At 49.0% G+C, this 19,567-nt stretch overlaps 7 protein-coding genes across 7 annotated transcripts; 5 read left to right on the top strand and 2 right to left on the bottom strand.

Moving 5' to 3' along the window:
* Positions 1-399: 399 nt before the first annotated feature.
* On the top strand, positions 400-720 carry CTAM01_12968 (uncharacterized protein; the record flags this gene model as incomplete). The annotated part of the gene is made up of 1 exon (XM_060528973.1): positions 400-720. The coding sequence occupies one exon, from the start codon at positions 400-402 to the stop codon at positions 718-720; it is 321 nt and encodes a 106-aa protein (XP_060376500.1).
* A 2,164-nt stretch (positions 721-2,884) lies between these two features.
* Positions 2,885-4,380, top strand: CTAM01_12967 (CRAL/TRIO domain-containing protein; the record flags this gene model as incomplete). The annotated part of the gene is made up of 3 exons (XM_060528972.1): positions 2,885-3,090; positions 3,205-3,719; positions 3,773-4,380. 3 exons carry the CDS (start codon positions 2,885-2,887, stop codon positions 4,378-4,380), a joined length of 1,329 nt encoding a protein of 442 aa, XP_060376499.1.
* Positions 4,381-4,791: 411 nt separating this feature from the next.
* Positions 4,792-5,658, bottom strand: CTAM01_12966 (magnesium-dependent phosphatase-1; the record flags this gene model as incomplete). The annotated part of the gene is made up of 1 exon (XM_060528971.1): positions 4,792-5,658. One exon carries the CDS (start codon positions 5,656-5,658, stop codon positions 4,792-4,794), a length of 867 nt encoding a protein of 288 aa, XP_060376498.1.
* A 1,737-nt stretch (positions 5,659-7,395) lies between these two features.
* Positions 7,396-8,593, top strand: CTAM01_12965 (glyoxalase; the record flags this gene model as incomplete). Its single annotated transcript, XM_060528970.1, has 5 exons — positions 7,396-7,809; positions 7,862-8,014; positions 8,074-8,324; positions 8,398-8,507; positions 8,562-8,593. The coding sequence occupies 5 exons, from the start codon at positions 7,396-7,398 to the stop codon at positions 8,591-8,593; spliced, it is 960 nt and encodes a 319-aa protein (XP_060376497.1).
* Positions 8,594-10,180: 1,587 nt separating this feature from the next.
* Positions 10,181-11,157, top strand: CTAM01_12964 (5'/3'-nucleotidase SurE; the record flags this gene model as incomplete). Its single annotated transcript, XM_060528969.1, has 2 exons — positions 10,181-10,361; positions 10,433-11,157. The coding sequence occupies 2 exons, from the start codon at positions 10,181-10,183 to the stop codon at positions 11,155-11,157; spliced, it is 906 nt and encodes a 301-aa protein (XP_060376496.1).
* Positions 11,158-15,897: 4,740 nt separating this feature from the next.
* Positions 15,898-16,971, top strand: CTAM01_12963 (uncharacterized protein; the record flags this gene model as incomplete). Its single annotated transcript, XM_060528968.1, has 5 exons — positions 15,898-15,957; positions 16,038-16,162; positions 16,249-16,339; positions 16,437-16,654; positions 16,716-16,971. The coding sequence occupies 5 exons, from the start codon at positions 15,898-15,900 to the stop codon at positions 16,969-16,971; spliced, it is 750 nt and encodes a 249-aa protein (XP_060376495.1).
* Positions 16,972-17,796: 825 nt separating this feature from the next.
* Positions 17,797-19,113, bottom strand: CTAM01_12962 (uncharacterized protein; the record flags this gene model as incomplete). Its single annotated transcript, XM_060528967.1, has 1 exon — positions 17,797-19,113. The coding sequence occupies one exon, from the start codon at positions 19,111-19,113 to the stop codon at positions 17,797-17,799; it is 1,317 nt and encodes a 438-aa protein (XP_060376494.1).
* Positions 19,114-19,567: the final 454 nt, after the last annotated feature.

Below are 19,567 nucleotides of genomic sequence, written 5' to 3'. Positions count from 1 at the left end.
CCTACCACTCCGCCCCTCGTTTCATTGCAGTTACTCAATCAATCTGAGTCGTGAATCTTCATCCGTGTTGACCCCCAAGGTCTTACCTCTCAGGGTTGGAGGTGATCAAGGTTCAATTACAACTCGGTACGCCAAGCAAACTCGGAGATGCAGGCATGTCTTCAGGGCTCGAGCAAGTTCAGAGAGGTTCTCGAGAGGTATGAATCGCCAGCCTCTTTCCATAATGCTGGCTTGGAAACCTGCCAGTCTACCACACACACACACACACACACACACGTACATACATACACAAAACACCTTCGTCTGTGAGACAACAGCAACCCATCAAGCACGCATCTCAACACCACATCAGCCATCATACTTCACTCTATCAAAACTACCATTGAGGAAACAGCCAAAATGAAGTTCACCACTATTCTTCTTGCCGTATTGCCTCTCGTTGCCGCCGGCGGAGGCCCAAAGGACCCAGATAGTCTGCCGAGGATACCACTTCCGCTTCACGAACTGGCCGAGTGCTGGCAGGAGTGTTTGCAGCTAGAAAACAACCACTACCCTCCCAATATCAACAATGTTAACGTACACGACTTTTGTGTCGACAACGGCTACCACCTCCGATGGTGGTCTTTCCACACCCTCGCTACATGCACAGCGGGCAAATGCAATAGGGAAGAAGGCATACAGTCACAGAAGTGGCTGTTCGATCTCTGCAAAATGAACTAGTTCCAAACAGAGACACAATTGCGTGACGCATACAGGCTGTTCGAACAATTCGCCTTCAAATGACATCGGATAAATACGACAGTATTTCCATGGCCGAGGTTCCAACACCGATGACCTACAGGAAGCTAGGCTCAATTGGTGTTGCAGGGCCACAAGTTACAACATGAGCATCAAGATATGTAATAGAGCTCGGCTATCATTGGAAGTTAGAGACAGGAACGACGCTCGCAGTGAAATAAAGGCTGCGAGCTGGCAATGGCCTCAGTGATTATCTAACCGAGGACCGGGTGAAGGGTGATGAGGCTATGGATGATTGAAGTCATCGCGACAGATGGGCATTTGAGGAAGCCCAGCCTTAGTGCTGGAAGTTATCAATACGTCAACACGCAATATGCAGCTGGCAAGATGGACAAAGATGAGAGGGCAGAATGGAGGCGTTCGAGACTGATTGATATGAGCTTCACTTGTCGAAGGCCTAAACTTAGAAACGTAGCTGCTCCTAGTACAGGCAGCTGGCAGCTGTTGGAAATGCTTTAAGGGCGACTACATCATCACTATAAAATGAAAGTTAATGACTATCAAGAAGATGCTCCATGATTCATCGCCTGGACTTCCTGTAATAACAAGACGGCAGGCTCTTGGCCCAACTCACGATGGCATATAGCGCTACCCATGGGGTTCATGTCGCCATGGATGCAGCGGCACACTGCACTGGAATCATGCATGAGCTCGTATAGGTATTCAAGAATGGGACTGGGGAGATGCAGAGACCGTGATGACAGGCTAGTCGTTCATTGGCTCGTTGTACACATACCCATTTTATGAAGGTGAAGTCCCGAGAATTCTTTGCTTCTGGCTGTCACCATTGGCACCCATCTGTCATAAGAACGGCAAACAGAATGGTACTGGAGCTATTAAATGAGCACCGAGAGAAGAAGAAATCATACAATAAGAGCAGGGGAACGTGAAGCCGTGTTCTCTCGGAAAGGGTCGAGACACAACACACGGCTAGCTGCCTGCAAGACGCTCGAAATACTATCCGCGTATCCTCGGGAAGCCGCTGAGTCAACCCGAGACTTGATCTCAGGAGGTTGCCAGATTAGGCGAAGTGGATTCATCACCGACCCATCTAATTGGTTGAATGGAGACATTGGCAATTTGAATCGCAAGTTTGAACCTCCAGGCGCATGAACATGACCCAGAAGTCACACCTGAGGCGCTATCGACCTAGAATACCCAGAGGGTAATGTATTTGTGCAGCTGACGAGGAGTGAACAAAGGACAACCTTGTGTTCACCGGTAACACGAAAACATGGTGTTTGCTACCTTGCCTTGGTCAATGGTGACCGCAACGGATGTTTGGTTCCTTCAAAGCCGTCATTTGTTTGAAGTTCCGTCTCCACCATGACTCGCAGGCCTTGGCCTGTCACTTTCGTCTCATTGGCTGGCGACACGCCAAAGGATGCGGTGCAGCAACGCGATGAGCACTAAGGACCTAGGCTGGCGGCCCGATGGGGCGCCTGCATGATGCAAGGCAGCGCGAGAGAAATTGTTGAGTGACCTTTGCAGTACTTTCATATTTATGTAGGTAGACGACGGCGGAATCAAGGCCTGTTGTTCAGTCCCGTTGTCCAGTTGATGGTATTCTGAAGGGTCAGAAAATGCAAAAAGTACGAGGTGGAACGCTTTTACCGTATGACGTAAGGCATTCTGGACGTACAGGTAAAAAAGTCCGTCCGGCGTCCGGGATCGTCGGGTTGACGGAGCCGGAGGCTGCGGATGATAAGGTAAGCTGACAGGTGACAAGGATTGGTCACAGGGGTTGGTTGAGAGCGCTGCAATGCACCAGGCACGCCGCACACCAGATTCTCCCGCTCACTCTCCCAGGTCGATTACCACATCAAAGAGAAATGGATTGGCACCCTGGATCCAGATGCGTTATGGATGGGTCCCGCGTGCCCGCCCCATGCCGCTGTCCGCCCGTCATGCCGGGCTGACGCTTTAGACCCTTCCTCCGAGCGACCTCGCACCGTTACGCTGACGAGTAGAAGTTCCTCAAATCAAAAAAAAAGTGCGAATGCAACGAGGACTACGTTCTTTGTAATACATCACTTTTTCCTGTCTGCGAAACGGACACCCGATCACACAGTACTATACACATACAATGACGACCGATACCGCAGCTTCTGACCCCGCGGCCAGGGTCAAGTCCCACGCCTCGACGGTGTCTGATGTTGGGTATCCTCATGGCCACTTGGGTCACCTCAACGAGCACGAGGAGACGCAGCTCGCCGCCTTCAGAACGTTGCTCGAGGAGAAGGGGCTGTACAAGCCAGGCCCGCCAGCTTCCCACGACGACCCTACTCTGCTGTGAGTTATTCAGCAAGATCCTCTTTTTCTGCCGCAGTCACCTACTGCGCCGGAACATCCGGAAGCAGACAGGAATGGCATTTTTTGCTGACTTTTTTCCGCCTTATCTTGCAGCCGATACCTTCGCGCACGAAGATGGGTCCCCGAAGACGCTCTCACGCAGTTCAAGGACACGGAAGCCTGGCGCGCCGCCAACGACATTGACGTTCTCTACCAGACCATCGAGCTCGACGCCTTTGAGCAGTCTCGTCGCCTCTACCCGCAATGGCTTGGCCGCCGTGACCGTCGCGGCATTCCCATCTACCTCTTTGAGGTCCAGAAACTTGATAGCAAGACGGTCGCTACCTATGAGAAGCTGGGCAAGGAATCAACCTTTAGCAAGGCCAAGTTCGATGGCAAGACGCCCGCGGGCATGATGCGCCTATTTGCGCTGTACGAAAACCTCACCCGCTTCACGCAGCCGCTGTCGACGCAGCTCAGGGACCGCGAGCACCGCGATGCTCCCATCACCCTGAGCACCAACATCGTTGATATCTCTGGGGTCAGTTTGAAGCAGTTTTGGAATCTGAAGGGACACATGCAGGCTGCAAGTCAGCTCGCAACGGCTCATTACCCAGAGACTCTCGATCGTAAGCAGACATCCATCGCCGTCATACTCACTGTACTGACAGACCATTACCAGGTATCTTCATCATCGGTGCCCCTGCATTCTTCTCCACAGTCTGGGCCTGGATCAAGCGTTGGTTCGACCCGATCACAGTCTCCAAGATCTTCATCCTCAGCCCCCACGAGGTCCGCCCGACACTCGAGCAGTTCATCGAACCCCGCAACATCCCGAAGCAGTACGGAGGCGAGCTCGAGTTCAAGTTTGGCGATCAGCCAACCGTCGACTCCGCATGGGAGGGAATTGTGGAGTGGGCGCCTGGTCACGACCGCTTCACGTCACGCCCTGCCATCTGGCGCGAGACCGAAGATGGTGCCCGTGTTGAGTGCATTGGTATCGGCAGCGTCAAGGGCGTCGAGCAAAACGAGGTGATTTGCTCTGTACCCAAGACGTGGCCGCCCAAGGCTGAGGTACCTGCTGCTGAGCCGACACCGATTGCCACACCTGCGACTAAGGAAGGGAGCGTGACGGAAGAGGCTGCCGCCAAGACGGAGACCGAAGCGCCTGTCAAGGCCGCCGATGCGCCAGAGGCTGGCATACAGAAGCTTTCCATTGCAGACGATAAGCAGGTCGCGGAGAAACACGTCGAGGGCAGCACGTCGACGCCCCCGTCGGGACTGGCATAGACTAGTGGTAAACGGGCATGACTTCGAGACTGGGGTTTGCATGTTTGGTGTGGCAGGGTTGATCTGCTTGGTGACCTGGATATGGTTTGATCTAATACCCCAATGGTGATGGAGTAGGTCTGGCAGGGCAAGGCAACATTGGCTGGAGTTACATCTTTATCGATTCATTTCGGGCATCTATTTAATAATAAAGCATTTGGTATCACGACGTTGTACCGTCCCATCTACCCAACGACCCTTAGGAAAACGCACCGAAGGTAGATCTAGGTTTGGATCATCCCGTCTCCCCATCCAATCTATCGGATCTATCCTGTCCGTGTGCAAGTGCAACAGGAACAAAAGTTTATCACACAACCCACCAAACGCCTTTTTGTGCAAACCCGGCCCGCCATCCAGTCGTACAAGGGACATCTATCCCAAGTGACCCCTCCTCTTGCGCCACTCCGCCACACCTTTCTCGATCTCGTTCCACGTCACACCATCCCTCACGAGCTGCATGGTGACTCCCAAGCTCTCCGTCTCCCGATTTCGACTCTCGTCGTCAAAGAACAGCATATCCGTAAATGGAATGCCCGTCTTCTTGAATATGGTCTCGAAATGTTTAATCTTGCTACTAGGGTATATTTCCAACGGTGCGTCGAAGTACTCGAGCGCCCGCTTTGTCTTCTCCTTCTTGCCACTCCCTCCTTCCTCGGCACTCGGCGGCGGAACGTGTAGAAGCTTCAGCATATCCCGGGCAAGATCGGGTGCCGATGTCCGTGACGCGACTGCGATTTTGATGCCTGCCAGTGGCAGAGTGTAGAGTATTCGCGGCACGTCCTGGTAGAAGGCAAAGGACTCGCCGTGACGGTCTGTGACTGCCGAATGTGTCGCATTGGCTTTAAGCGGGCCGGAGACGTGTGTATCGACCCAAAAGGGCCAGAGGGTGTAATCGAGGTCGAAAACAATGAGCTTCGGAAGGGGGAGCTCGTCGGTCAGGATTCGAGGAAGGGAGAGGGAGGTGGAATTCGTTGTCGAGGTCGAGGGCGTCCCAAGGTTTGTGGTGCTCCCTCCTTGGGGATTCTTCGAGAGTTTCTTCGGCATCAGGACTGTGGGAAAGAAGCGATTGGTGAACCCTGTAGCAGGTATAGAGCATTCAACAAGACTAAGAACAGAAGGCGTAGGAAGTTGTTGCGGGTTCAAAAGAAGCAGCACAAGCTTCAAAGTGCAATGAGGGGCAAAGTGCCTTCGCTTGCGACTGCTCGCGATAGGTTTCGTCAGAACGTCCTGGCCGTCCATGGGGAGCGAAGAAGGAGTACGTACCTACCTGGCTCGTGCTTTTGTGGCGGATGCCTGCTCATCCACACAGGACCCGCTCACTCAATGTACGTACTTGAGGCGGCATTATGGCATTTCCTTTGGGAAGGTGCGAAAAAATTGGAATGGTGAACTGGGAGGAAAGAATCATGGAGATTCCAAATCCCATCCATCAACAACTCGTTCTCGCCTGTCTTCCTCCTTCTTATTGCCCGCAACAATGGTTAGCAATAGATCGTTTAGAAGCATCCCGAAATTACATTCTATCGCGACATCTGCTATCGACGTCCGTCGTGCCCACGGTATCTATCTACCTCTCTCAGTAAGCAAAACACGAGCGTTCGGTGAGAACACGTCCTCCGTCCTAGCGGGCAAAAAGCATGTCTCGACGTTGGCCTGATTCGAACAGACGCTCCCGAAGGAACAAGATTTCTAGTCTTGCGCATTAGACCACTCTGCCACAACGCCAGATGAGGAATCCGCTTTCAAGCGGGGATGCTGGAGAGGGCGCTTCCATGAGCCCAAGGATGGGACTTGCGTTGTGTGGTGGATTGGGGCTTCGTTTGGAGAGGGTTGTGATACACTCAATAGGGCGGTGAAGAGGTAACGCTCCAAAGGGGCCCATGTCTCCTCTCCTATGCTAACTGGCGTCGGAGCTTAGTATCCTCTTTCGGAAGAGGGCCGGCTTGACCTTCGGCTCCGACAGCTTCGAATAATGGCGATTCGTCCGGCCGGCTGGCCCACTCCCAAATGTCTTGAACCGATCTTGACGGGGCCGGCCGGGCATCATCCTGCAACATTGGCGGCCGGCGACGCAGGTTCGGTCAACACAACTCCCGGCAGCCGCCCCTGTTTGGTCCAACGAAACTTGACGCAGCATCCCGCGGATTTACGGACTTTCGGGTTTCTGTACCCCGCCGGCAACATGCCGACGATGCACCCCGCGATGGCAGTACCCCACGTCCTCATGATAGGAAGAGAACAATGAGATCGGGCCAGCAAACATTAGCTTGTTCAGTGAGTGGCTAAGTCCCGGCAAAGTATAGGAACCTTATTATGTGTCGATTGTATCCGTTCGGGACTACTTTTTGGCCCCGAGAGCTATGGCCATCCGTCAGAAAGTGTGTTTCGCCCATCCTTCACCGTGTGCCGAGGGAGCTCTGATACGTGACGACTCATCCGGTAGGCTCATTCGGCACTTGAATTGAAGGAATAGGATGTTTTTTTTTATTTCTAAGTCGATGTATGGTGATACTAAGAAGATGATAGGCAGCTCCAGCCTTGGCACGCCGGGCTTGTCGGGATTATCTTGAGAAACATCCTAGTGCAAGCCAGGACTTTCTCCAAACGCCACGACCCCCGAACCGCCGTCTGAGTTTCGGCACCGCGCCATCTGAAATTACACCATAACAGCGCCCAAGAATAGAGGACTTGCAGCCACCACAACTCCTTTTACGCCGGACTCTGACGCCTCCAGCGCAAGTACCGAGTGTGCGTGACGTCCGATGGACTGTAGTGGGGTAGTGCGGGGGAACAAACATGGCTAAATCACCCATCCAACGGCATTTCCGCCGGTGAGATGTCAGCTCCAAGTCTAAATATAAGGCGGCTTTGTCCCTGCTTGCTTTACAAGCGACAACCGACGCCAAAGCTTCGTGCCAACAGCAAACCTTTCTTTACAGGTCTTCGCAGTCACAGCACCGACGAGCTACGCCCACCATGCCCGACCGGAAGATCCAGCTCGTCCGCCTGGCGCACGTCTTCTACAAGCACAAGAACATCGAAGAAGCTCGTAAATTTTACGACGACTTTGGCTTTTACGAACTCGAGCGCAAAGGGAACAAGACATTCTATCGAGGCTATGGTACCGAGCCCTTCGTGTTATGCGCCGAAGAGGCGGAGGAGGACGAGTTCGGAGGTCCGGCCTTCGTTGTGGAGTCTCTGGAAGACCTCGAGTACGCGTCCAAGACATTGCCAAGCGCAACAGAAATCCATGATCTTAAAGACGTGCCGGGCGGCGGTAAATGTGTGACGTTCAAAGATCCCGTCGACGGTTGGCCACTGCATCTGGTGTACAACCAGACGCCAATTGAGAAGAGGGATCCAGGATTTCCGAATCTCAAGTTCAACTTCGTGAGCATAACATACGAAGACATTCAGGGAGCTCATGCTGATCAGAAAACAGCCGGAAGAGAAGCATCGTGATGTCAACAAGAAGCAGCGTTTCACCAAGCGCCCAGCACCGGTTCACAAGCTGGGCCACTTTGGTGTGTGTCTGACCAACTTTGACAAGGCATACGAGTTTTACACTAGCAACTTTAACCTGTACCCAAGCGAGGTGAGCTTTTCAGCCGTGCCAAGCCAGATTGCAGCCATCCTGACATATACGATGTGCAGCTCGTCCACGCCCCTGACAATAAGGAGAAGAGCGTTACCGTGTTTTTCCGCCTGGCACGTGGCAAGGAATTTGTCGACCACCACTGCTTCTTCTTCCTTGAGGGCCCCAAGTTCCACGTCCACCATTCCTCGTTCGAAACGCACGACTTTGACACCCAGGTGCTGGGCCACGACTGGCTGAGAGAGCAGGGTCACAAGCTTTGTTGGGGCGTAGGCCGCCATATAATGGGAAGTCAAATCTTTGATTATTGGTGAGTTAGCGATGGGAACCCCAGTGGCTATCCGATCGGTGGAAAACGGCATGGAAAGCTGACAGGAGAACAGGTTCGACCCCTCCGGTTTCATCATGGAGCACTACGTTGATGGGGACCTGCTCGATGACACGGAGAAGACGCACCACACTCCCGCAGCGCCGGATAATCTACACATCTGGGGTGAGTTAGAACCGTACCCGAGAGATATAACCTATGCTAACAGATGTGGTACAGGTCCGGAGGTGCCTGCGACTTTCCTGGCGTGATAGCAGACAGAGTCTCAGTGTCATTCTTGTAGCAAGAACATGTATTGTAGTGCATATAATTGCGGCACAAACTTCTAGCAATCCATGGGATATTTTGACCGCCTTGCACCACTTCGAAATATGATGGCATACAGTGGCCCACCCTCGATTCGGGGAATCTGCCGCATCGTTGCGAACATTGAACATTGTTGGAGTGCAAAACTCAGATTCCTACACTTTCTGCCTGCGTCTTACTTGATCTTGGAGTTTACAAGCTCTGGCTCACCACACGCAGATACCAATACAGGAAACAGCCTCGCTCTGGCCGAGCATCTCTTCGGTGAGGCACTAGTTTTACGTCACTCCGAGGAAGATGAGACGAGACGGGGAGTGGCTTTGCTGTGGCTTCGCCCCGATCGACCAGCTGACGAGCACAGGCCGATTGTCGAGCTGAGAGCTGGCTATTTGGGGGTGCCGCGGTTTCTAATAGTTGCCAATCTTTCTTTGCGGCTGCGCTTTAGTACTACTATTCTGAGGAAACCTGAGGTTTCGAAGAAAAGAGATTCCCGGTTCATGACGCATTGTCAAACATCCACAAAATAGAACCATATCGAAGACCTATGGCAATATCATCTCGGAAGTATTGGTCGATATCCGACCCTTGGACGAAATCAGTTTCCAAGCAACTGTCACATACCCATTTGACGTACGAAACTCGCAACCAAATCTGGGAATAATTAGACTTTCCGCATCTCCCCACGAACATCAAATATGAGGGCTCCGTATTGAAGTAATCGACGACCGAGGTGCCTCAACGGCAGGGTTCATTCGACTGCACGTTGCAGCGACGAACACATGCCCCTGCACGACGATGCAAGCTTCTTTGGAGGAAGATTGACTAACGAACCCTTGTCCTAGTCTTCCCGTTTAGCGTCGCATTCTCCATCGGCACTGCCTCCCTTTTGCGGTACCGGTCGCCGGCGCAATGTCAAGATTCAACGGCCAAGAGGCCCACGTGTTCGAGCTTAAGCACTTCGACAGGTCTCCTCGCTTCCTGGCTGGCTGAATGGGCCTACAACAAGGAGGGGCGATTGACGAGCTGCTGCTATACTGGGGCAATGGTAAACAAGCTTCGGCTGTCTCGGTTGGCCCTTTGCCTCTTTGGGGCAGGTTTCACTGATTCAGGGGCGCATCGGCGCATTTGACAGCCATTGGTGTGCGGGGGTTAGGGTGATATTGCGGTCGATGATCATCTCGCCGCCTGCAGCTCCCGTCGGCCAGCTTCACATCGCAACCGGGGTAGACGGAAAGCTGAAGCCTGAAAGGCCTCCCTCCCCCTCTTTGTCTGCGATCCAGTGGCACGTGTCAGACGTGGTTCGCACAAGATGTTCCTGAGCGGCCCAGGGGTGAGCCTTGGGCCACGAAGTCTTGATTTGCCTCTTTACTTAAGGTTGACGACTGCCACACCCATCACTAGAAACATGGTCTTTTGATACCGCATCCTCACGCATCCCGCCGCAAGCCGTTCGCTCTCCAGCCCACTCCGCACCTCCCTCTCACCCCCGGACAAGGACTACGAGCTACTCCGTGTACCAACTTCACATCACGATGCGCGCTGACACCGCATTTGTGTTGCTTGCACAGGCTCTCGCCGTCCAGGGCGTGCGGATCGTCCAGTCCAACGACGACGGGTGGGCAGAGCTCTACGTTCGCTCTTTCAACGATGCGCTGAAAGCCTCCGGCCATGACGTCCTTCTCTCGGCACCTGCCGAGAACAAGTCCGGCTCCAGTATGTATAATCAAACTCATCCGAAGGTTCATTCACAAACGCGACGTCCACTAACACTCAATCCATCACAGGTTCCCTCGACGTTGAGCCGAGCCCGCGCACCAGCGCTTGCCAGTACAACAGCTGCGTAGCCAACAGCGGACCGGTCGGCTTCAATGAGACCCGTAAGGATCTCCGCTGGGTCAACTCGTACCCGGTAACATCCATGCGATACGGTATCGAGCAGTTTGCTCCAGAGCAATTCAATGGTGCCGCCGTAGAACTCGCCGTCTCTGGTCCTAACGTCGGCTCCAACCTCTGGCTCCAGGTCCCTTTCTCGGGCACTGTCGGTACCGCTGTCTATGCTTCAGGCACGAAGGGCATTCCCGCCATCGCCTTCTCCGGCTCTTCGGATGGCACTCTCGCGTGGAACACGCAGCCTGTGCCTACGCGGAGCACGGTATACGCCGAGCTCGCGACGCGGCTGGTGGATAAAATTGTGAGCGGGGGCGCTCCGTACCTGCCGGAGAAGACATGGTTAAATGTCAATTTCCCCAAGGTCAGCGACACGGAGTGCAACGACCCGGACCAGTTCAAGTGGGTCTTGAGCCGGATCAACCCGGGACTGCTGTCCGGTCCGGATGTGAGCATGTGCGGTGACGACGCGAGGTTGCCCGAGGAGAACACGGTTGTCGGTACGGCGGGATGCTACATATCCGTGAGCGTGGGTGATTCCAACGACAAGACGACGGCGTCCAAGGAGAAGCAGCAGCCTGTGCTGGATCGGTTGTCTGGCTTTTTGTCTTGCCTGCCTTGAATCGATTGAGAAGTTCCGTCTCTTGAACAAGCATCCTGTGTATTAGTGTGATCATTGATGAACACATGAATGATACAGATCCATGAGTGTTTTGGGCTGCGGGTCGTCGACCGATCGCTGGGAGGGTTCAGTTGCTTGCCTTCTGAGAGAAGAGTTTCAACAAGACTCGGTAGGCATCACCTCTGCGTGAACATACTCTGGCAGGGGAAGTCGCCACATACTATATAAATCCGGTAATAGCTAGTCGATATGGAAGCTGTATCCCACACATCCGTATCACGCCCACGACCCAGGACGGGATATGCTCACATCGGGCACAGAGATACGGGCACCAAGAGATACGACTGAATATTGTAGATGCGATTGCTGGGTGAGTAGGCTCCATGAAACCTGTAGACGATATCTAGTACAACCGCTCAGTGTACTATTTATCATCGTCCTCTATTCCGATAGTATTACGTGCGGAATAATGCTTGGTAACCGCCCGATACGACATGACATTGTTTAGAGAGTAGTTCGGATATCGATAGGAACCTGGGACTTGTTTGCCTTCATACCTATCGCCGCAGTCGCCCTTGAGCATAAGCTACCTCCTTTTTACGGTATGGATCACCGTCCTCCTGGATCTCTTCGTGGATTCATGCCCTGCTGCTCTCCGACTTTGTTGCAACTATTGGCTCATTTAAATAGTCTTCTCCCCGGTCACTGTGACCACTGCAGCAAGCTTCAAATCAGCGGAACATTCCTACCTGTATGAAATGAGCCCGCAAGAGATGGGCTTGGTGGATGTCGCCTCTGCGCCTTTACTAGTCAGAGGGACATGGCCGTGGCTGGCCGCCACATTCACTACAAATTCAATTTCAAGTCGGTAAGAAGTGAGTTTCCTTCTTCCTACCTATAGCTTCGGGAATCAGAGACTTTAGGAACGAAAAGAGGGATATGCTAGAGTAGCCGTTCACTAAAGTTCCAAGGTTGTTTGCAAATCGTACTTTTAATTAAGTCGGAACACCCCCATTCGGCCACCCCCCCCATTCGGCTACCCCAAAAATCCCTCTTAGCTACCCTAATTAAAATCCTACCCTCAATTGATAAACCACTATAATAATTATAATTATTATCTAAACGAATTTCTTTTTAATATATATATTCTTTATTATATTATAATATCGTATATTAAAAATAAAATTATTTAAGCGCTCGAAGTAATTAGAAGTAGTACCTTAATTAAGAGGGTTTTAATTAAGTTTAGGATTTTAAAAAATATATTTTAGAATTATTAATAAAATTAATAAGCTAAGGTAATTACTTTTATAAATTAATAAAAGCTTCTCCCTTAATAAGAAAATAGGTTAATTAAATAGGTTCGTATTTAATATACTCTAAGAATTATACTAATTTATAAATAAATTAGAGAATTTACTAAGTAAGTATTATAAACCTAGGGGGATAATTATCTTTTTAACAAGAAATAAATAAATGCTTTTTTAAAATAAAACTTATTTATTAAAGTTTAGAAAAGTTATCTTATAGATTTAAAGCGTATTAATAAAGTATTTATTAAAGTAATTAAGCCTTAGTTCCGATTATTTAATATACTAGAGATTAAAAATATTAAATAAATTAATAAATATAATATAAATAAAACTAATATCCTTAAGGATAAGGGATTTAATAAGCTAGTTTTAAGTATAATTAAGATTAATATAATATAAAAAAAAGAGCTTAGATCGCGTTTTTAAATCTTTATTATTAAATATATTTTTATTAGTAATAGAGCTATTAAATTATTATTAATTTATAAAAAAAAGTCGGTTTAATAATAATAGTTCCCCCTTAATTTTAAAAATCTTAATAATTAAGAGTTTATAATAATAAATAATAAGTAAATTATAAACTAAACTACCCTTATATAATTAAGGGTAATCTTTTTATTATAAACTAAGCTCCCTATAACTAGGGGACTTAACTTATAACTAGAGCCTTAACTATTAATTCTAAATAAGTATAAGAATTATATAATAATAGAATTTATATAAGAGTATTATATTAATAACGTTTACTTATTATTTTTATTACTATATACTTTTTATATTCTCTAGCTATTAAATATAGCTATTTTTAGTCTTATTAAAACTTATTATAAAAAGGAGCTTAGTAAAGAGAATATAATAAATAATTTTACTATTATTAAAAAGTAGTACTTCTTAATTTATTATATTATAACTCGTTTATTTAATTTAATAAGGAATAATATATAAAGTAATTAAAAAGTAATTAGTTTATAACTACTTAATATAACTATACTTCTTAATAATTCTATAATATTATTTAGCTTAACTATATTATTAAATAATATTATTAATACTAAGTAAATAATTACTAATACTATTAAAGTTATTAACTAAACCTCTATAACGTTTATTATTAACTAATTAATTCTTAAAAAAACTAACGATTTTTATAAATAATTAAAACTATTTATAAAGCTTAGGCCTAACTACTATACTTAACGTCTACTTTTTTATAAAATTAAAAAAGCTTTTAATAAAAAGTCCTTTTTATTAGCCTTATTTTAATAATAAGTTCGAGTTTTAAAAATTAGAGTTAAGTATATAGCTCTTAAGAAAAAAAAAAGTATTTAAATAGACCTAAATACTAAGTTCGCTAATATTAGGAATATAAAAAGGGCTTAAGAAAATATTAGCGAGCGTTTAATTAATCCTAATCGAACTATAGAGGTCGAATTACTTAGTAAGGGTAGTAATTATATTATAGTAGTAATAAAAAGTAGTTAATTAATTAACTATAGTTAGTAATAATATACTTAGATTTATTTTTAATAGGGTGGCCGAATGGGGGGGGTGGCCGAATGGGGGTGCTCCGACTTACATAATCTACCGCTTGATCTTGCTTCCTGTTGTGATGTTATTCTAGACGGAATACTGCGTGAGAAACGCCTGACATGGTATAATATGATGTTTGTTATTGATGGGCCTCGACAGTACTCGCCGCACTGTACTTTAGGCATATGCCATCTTCTCTTCATGACATAGACAGCTACTGCTGGTGGCTGTGGTACCCATTGCTGCTTGACCCTTTCTCACATCAAGGGGGCGATGTGTACTAATTTATACTGACTTCGCGATCACATTTACTGCCCCGGGCAATCGACGCAGAGGCACACGCTTCACATGATACATCTTGCCCTATTTCTTTAAGATCTCTATCTCAATGATCAAGATATGTGAGCTACATCTCGCTTGTGACTTTGGCATTTAGCGGAGTTGATGCCCAAGACACAGTAGAATGCCCTCAGCACTTGTAAACATAGATTCACTTTTCCAGGTCTATGGTCATGGCCATAATCTACCACTTATTTCTATTCTCTGTTCTGGCAATTTTCGTGCCAGAACATACCTTGGAGACTGATTGATCTGGTTTAACAAGGTATAGAAGCCGGTTGAATGAGGTCGAGAACTGGAATCCCAGCTCACACACCCATGCCCTAGGTGTTGACTGCCTTCCGACCGCTATTGCTGGTGGCACTGTCCTCCGACCACTATTGCTGGTGGATATGATTCCTGCTGGTCCTTCTTCACAAGTCTAGGCGGCGGTACGCATCCTTTTATACTGAATCTGAGGCCCACTTTGGCTACTATGATCACAACCCGGGGGCTGGTGCCACTCATTGAGACCCGTGCCCTTACGAACGCTGTGTGATCTCAGGGCAGGGAGTAAATGAGACGACTCGCCCAAACTTTCTCGACACGCCTCTTAGCTTTTTGCGATTCAATGGCCAATTCTCTTAATCCATCGTCTCAGCAAAGCCTCGGAAGTGGCGGGGTCCCAGCGTGGGTGCACTCGGTGGCGGATCGCATTGCTTCTTTTGAGCCCACAGGGAGGCGGCGATTGCGTGGCTTGATCGACTTCAGGCCCTTTTGTGTATGATACCGTGGTGTGTGTAATGTTGTTGGAATCCATTGTTGAAGGACTTTATTGCTGGTAAGTCAAGTGAAGTTTTACGAGCGTAGGCTGTACTTACTTGGAGCACAGGTTTGTTCTTGCAACTGGATCGGGAGCGGTTGTAGATGTGAACAAGTGTAATGACTGAAAGTATCAATCTCTTCCAGTCACTCAATATGAGCGGTGATGTATTGTTACTCCCATCTATCTCCTATACCATCGAGGTCGGCATCTTTGGTCCAATTCCTCACTCAAGGTTGCCCACTTCCCTCTTTGGATGCCAAGCCATCTCCGAAAGGCGGGAACAGACCGACTGCAAACCATGGGCGACGTAAAGCTTGAGACGAGCCATCGCTCTCTACTAGAAGATTTCGTGTGATCATAGCCTGTTCCGAGCACTTGCCCTCTTGCTCGTCCTCTGGTCATAGGTTTTGGAGACCGCTGTGTCCACTGGAGGTATGCTTATGTAGCCAGATCGTAAAAGTGCTACCCCATGAGGGCAGCGAACTAGTGTACATGTGGGGCAAGTAAAATGACCTGTCCATGGCCGTTAGTTAGCAGCAAGTCGTGGTGGAATTCGGGGCTCCTCCATAATACAACCATGTCAGAATCATCATCTCGGAATGTAAGCCAATCCTTTACACCGACGTGTCTGATCATTTTGCAGTCTGTGGAAAAGGTCTCAATTCTAGCTCACACCGTTCCCGAGCTGACTTCCTACTTCACGATAGGTTCGGAAATTGTTTTGGGATCGCTATGCATGTCTTAGTGCTGACGATGAACACCGCATTTGCTGACGCGCTTGGCGTCAGCGGCACCTGGAATCCGCCGGCTAAGGTGAGTGGTAGCCCGGATAAAACCTCGTTCAGAACTTGAAGATTGCCTTCGCTTTGTGTCCTGACTCTGATAGCTCTCAGGCAAAATATTGTAAGGAACGACCTCAGGGTAGAGGACGTTGCAAGATCATGTCACGATACATCGACCGTCAGCCGGTGCACCCGAACCCTCGACCGATGAAGGTCATCTTGTTGAGCTTTGGTCGGTGAGTGCCTTCTTTGAATGCAAGAGACTCCATGTTCAACGAAATCCATTGCTATTAAATGACGAGGCTAAATGGGGTATTGATAGAAACGCCACATTGGGATTCTACTACGCACTCAAGATCCTCGGCTACAAGCCCTACCATCAGCTTGAAGTCTTCAAGAATGGCGTACCCCACGTGCGCATGATGAACGACGCAGTCCGGGCGAGCTCCCAAGGGATCGGCAAACCTTTTACCCGTGAGGACTTTGACAAGTTTTTGGGCGATCACGGAGCGTGATCCTGAGGCGTGGAGGAAGTCCGTGGCCAAGACTTTCCAGCCACTGGGCGAATTTTGGCTGTCGCCTATGATTCGCCTGGTCGGATTGTTTGACTCGTATACGTACTACATTAGCAAATTGACCCACAGCTTCGTCTACGTTCTCTATGGTGGGTATCTAGGGCCTGACAAACAGAAGGCTCAGCGCGAGGCCGTCAAGGTCTATGAGAGACAGTGAGTACGAGAATAGATGGGGTTATTTCCGGATAACTTGCTGACCTACCCCCAGCAACAGGATTGTCAAGGAGCTGATTCCAGCGGATAAGCTACTCGTGATCAAGCTTGAGGAGGGACTTGGATGGGACAAAATCTGCCCTTTCCTTGGTCACGACATTCCAGATGTTCCTTATCCCAGGGTCAACGAAGCAGCAGAGTTCCAGGTCATGGTAATGAAGGACATGATAGCGTCGTGGAAGAAGACTGCTCTCAAGGTTGGAAGCTTTCTTGTTCCCTTGGTTGGGGCATCGATTTGGCTCTTGAGGCGATCTTAGTTGGGCTCATCTCACCACCAACTTAAGCCAGACGCCTCCACGAAGTGATTGCAACGAAGCACCGCTGTATCGGATCGATTCAAGCATTATCCTGTCCGCAAGACTTTCTTAACTTGACCGTGAAGTTCGACTGCCTGGCAAAAGATGAGCTTTGCATTATTGTCCAACTCAAATTAAATCCACTCAGTATCAATAGCGATTATACGCACACAGTAATGGGGCAGCCTAGTGTCGAGTCCTGAATACCCTACCTAATACTTGAGTAGAAGAGTTGAAATATTCTTGTAAATCTCAAGCAAACTGAGGTTTTTGCCGATGCAGGTCCGTGGCCCAGCACCGAAAGTGAGAGACGCACTGATCATGCGTGACCTTCTGGTGATGAAGTCCTCCTCAGACTCGTCGAATCTCTGGAGCCACCTTTCGGGATCGAGCGATTCCAAATCGTCGCCAAATACTGGATGACGGTGTAAAACCTATGTATTGGCGCCAACTATCGTACTAGATGGATGAAAAGGCCCGTCTGGTAACTGAAGCCCTCCATCTGGGACGAACCATTCTAGAAGAAGCCCCCTAGGCGGATGGAGGCGGAAAGTCTCCTTGACTACCGCACTGAGATACGGGAACTGCTGGCTTTCTTTCCATTCGATAGGGAGAAATAAAGAGCCTGTTTTTTCGGGCAAGAGATGGTTAATTCTAAGGATATTATCTAAGGTTATAAAATGAAATACGAAGTAATTTCTTTGTAAATAACAATAGTAATGTAAAGCCTTCCATCATAGCAATTAACCTACAGGCTAGGCTGCAATATATAAAAGGTAATCCTGCTTACCCTAGTGTCTTATTGAGCCAGGCAAACTGGTATCTATTCCATTCCTGCCCAGCTCCAACTTGGACGTGATACCCAGCTGTTCTATTAAAGAACTTATAAGTTGCATTATCGCCGAGTGCGTCCTTAACAAGCTCCGGCTGGCCAGCGAAGAACCCCTCGAACTCGGAATCGACGACAAGGACGGGTACGTTGATCTTCTCAACCACGTTATCGAGAGTGTACTGCTTGAGCGATTCGAGCCACAGATACGGGGAATACTGCTTGAAGCACCACAATCCGTGTCCTAGACCCCAGCGCATCGTTGTAGGCACCTGTGGGCTATCCAAGAGCGGCAAGGCAGCCTCGTCAAATTCCTCTTGCTTGCCCGCAGCGAGGAGTTCCTTCATGTCCGGGGTCAGCTGACTGGCGTATCCCTCGTAGACATCCCACACGCCGCCATTGAGAATAAGAGCCTTGATCCGAGGCTCAAACGCAGCTGCACGAGCGGCTAGATACCCACCCATTGAAACGCCAACAAGAACCAGCCGGTCTTCATCGACGAAGCAGCCTTTGAGATTCATCAACTCGTCTATCACTGGCGTGAGAACCTTCTCCCAATCAGGGATGAAACCAATGTCATCATTGCGGCGAACAGTGGGCTGCCCTGGCCCTTCGTAGGTCATAACATTCCAGCCACGGGCCAAGGCTGGTACAACGAACGAGTGGTAGGAGTCTTCCTGGCTAGCATCGTATCCGTTGCCGATAATCAAGGTTGGCCGTTTGACCCCGTCGGCTGCAGATGTGTACCAGATTGCTTCGATGGTGAAGTTGTCTGTCGGGATCTGCATACGTACGCCAGGAACGAGCAGTGTAGCAAGCGCCTTATCAAACGCAGCGCGTTGCTCGAGCCAGAAGCCATTGATACGTGGGTCCGTCCAGTTCGCATGGTTGTAGAAGTCGGCCTGACGGTAGTAGCTCGATGCAGCGAACCAGGCTTCCCGGACGTTCAATGGATCATACGCATTGTCCGCATCCTCGGCTTGCTTTTTGGTGGATTGAGCCAACGCATGGAAGGTCTCAAGCCAGCTAGTGAAATTCCCGGCCTTGACGTCTTTCGCTGCGGCCAAGACGTCGTTGACGTCGCCAGCCCCGAACATGGTATTTCCGAGGGTGAAGAGCAGCTCGAAATGGAAGCTTTCATCCTTGCTCAAGAGGATGATGGGATCCTCTGGCTCCTTTGGCGAGAACGATGGCCCAGAGTCGCGGGAAAGAATTGCGCTAGAAGCTACTGTTGCCCCCAGGAGAACAGCACTGAACAGGGATGTTGACTTCATTTTGGAAGGCACTCAGAAGTAAGTGTAGAGTAGAGAAAAAATGGGTAGAGTTACTGGGGACGGTGTTGATCATGCTATGATATTGTCGCGATGCACTGCCTTTTATCTTCATTTGCCTCTTCTCGCAATCCTTTTCAGCGAGAGCAACGCACAACCAGTTTACACCTACACTATGTACCAGCCATGCATCGAGCCTGTTTGCGATTGGTATTTTCTCAGTTGCGCACTCCCGGGAACCATGAGGCTATTATGAATGACGCGGCGACTAGGACGGATAAGGCAATTTCTTTGCGATTGGTCGCCTTGTAATGCTCTGCCACTCTCTAATTAGTTCCAATCACCCCACGGCTTTCGCAAGTCTCATTGCTGACACTGCACACAAGCCTGGCTGATGAGGAGACCTGGACTCGAACTCAACGATCTATACTTCGTTCGCAACGCTATCTAATTTTCG

The sequence above is a fragment of the Colletotrichum tamarilloi genome (assembly GCF_030869305.1).
Source record: "Colletotrichum tamarilloi strain Tom-12 chromosome Unknown Scaffold_85.1, whole genome shotgun sequence".
NCBI lineage: Eukaryota > Fungi > Ascomycota > Sordariomycetes > Glomerellales > Glomerellaceae > Colletotrichum > Colletotrichum tamarilloi.
This window is presented reverse-complemented; position numbering and strand designations above follow the sequence as displayed.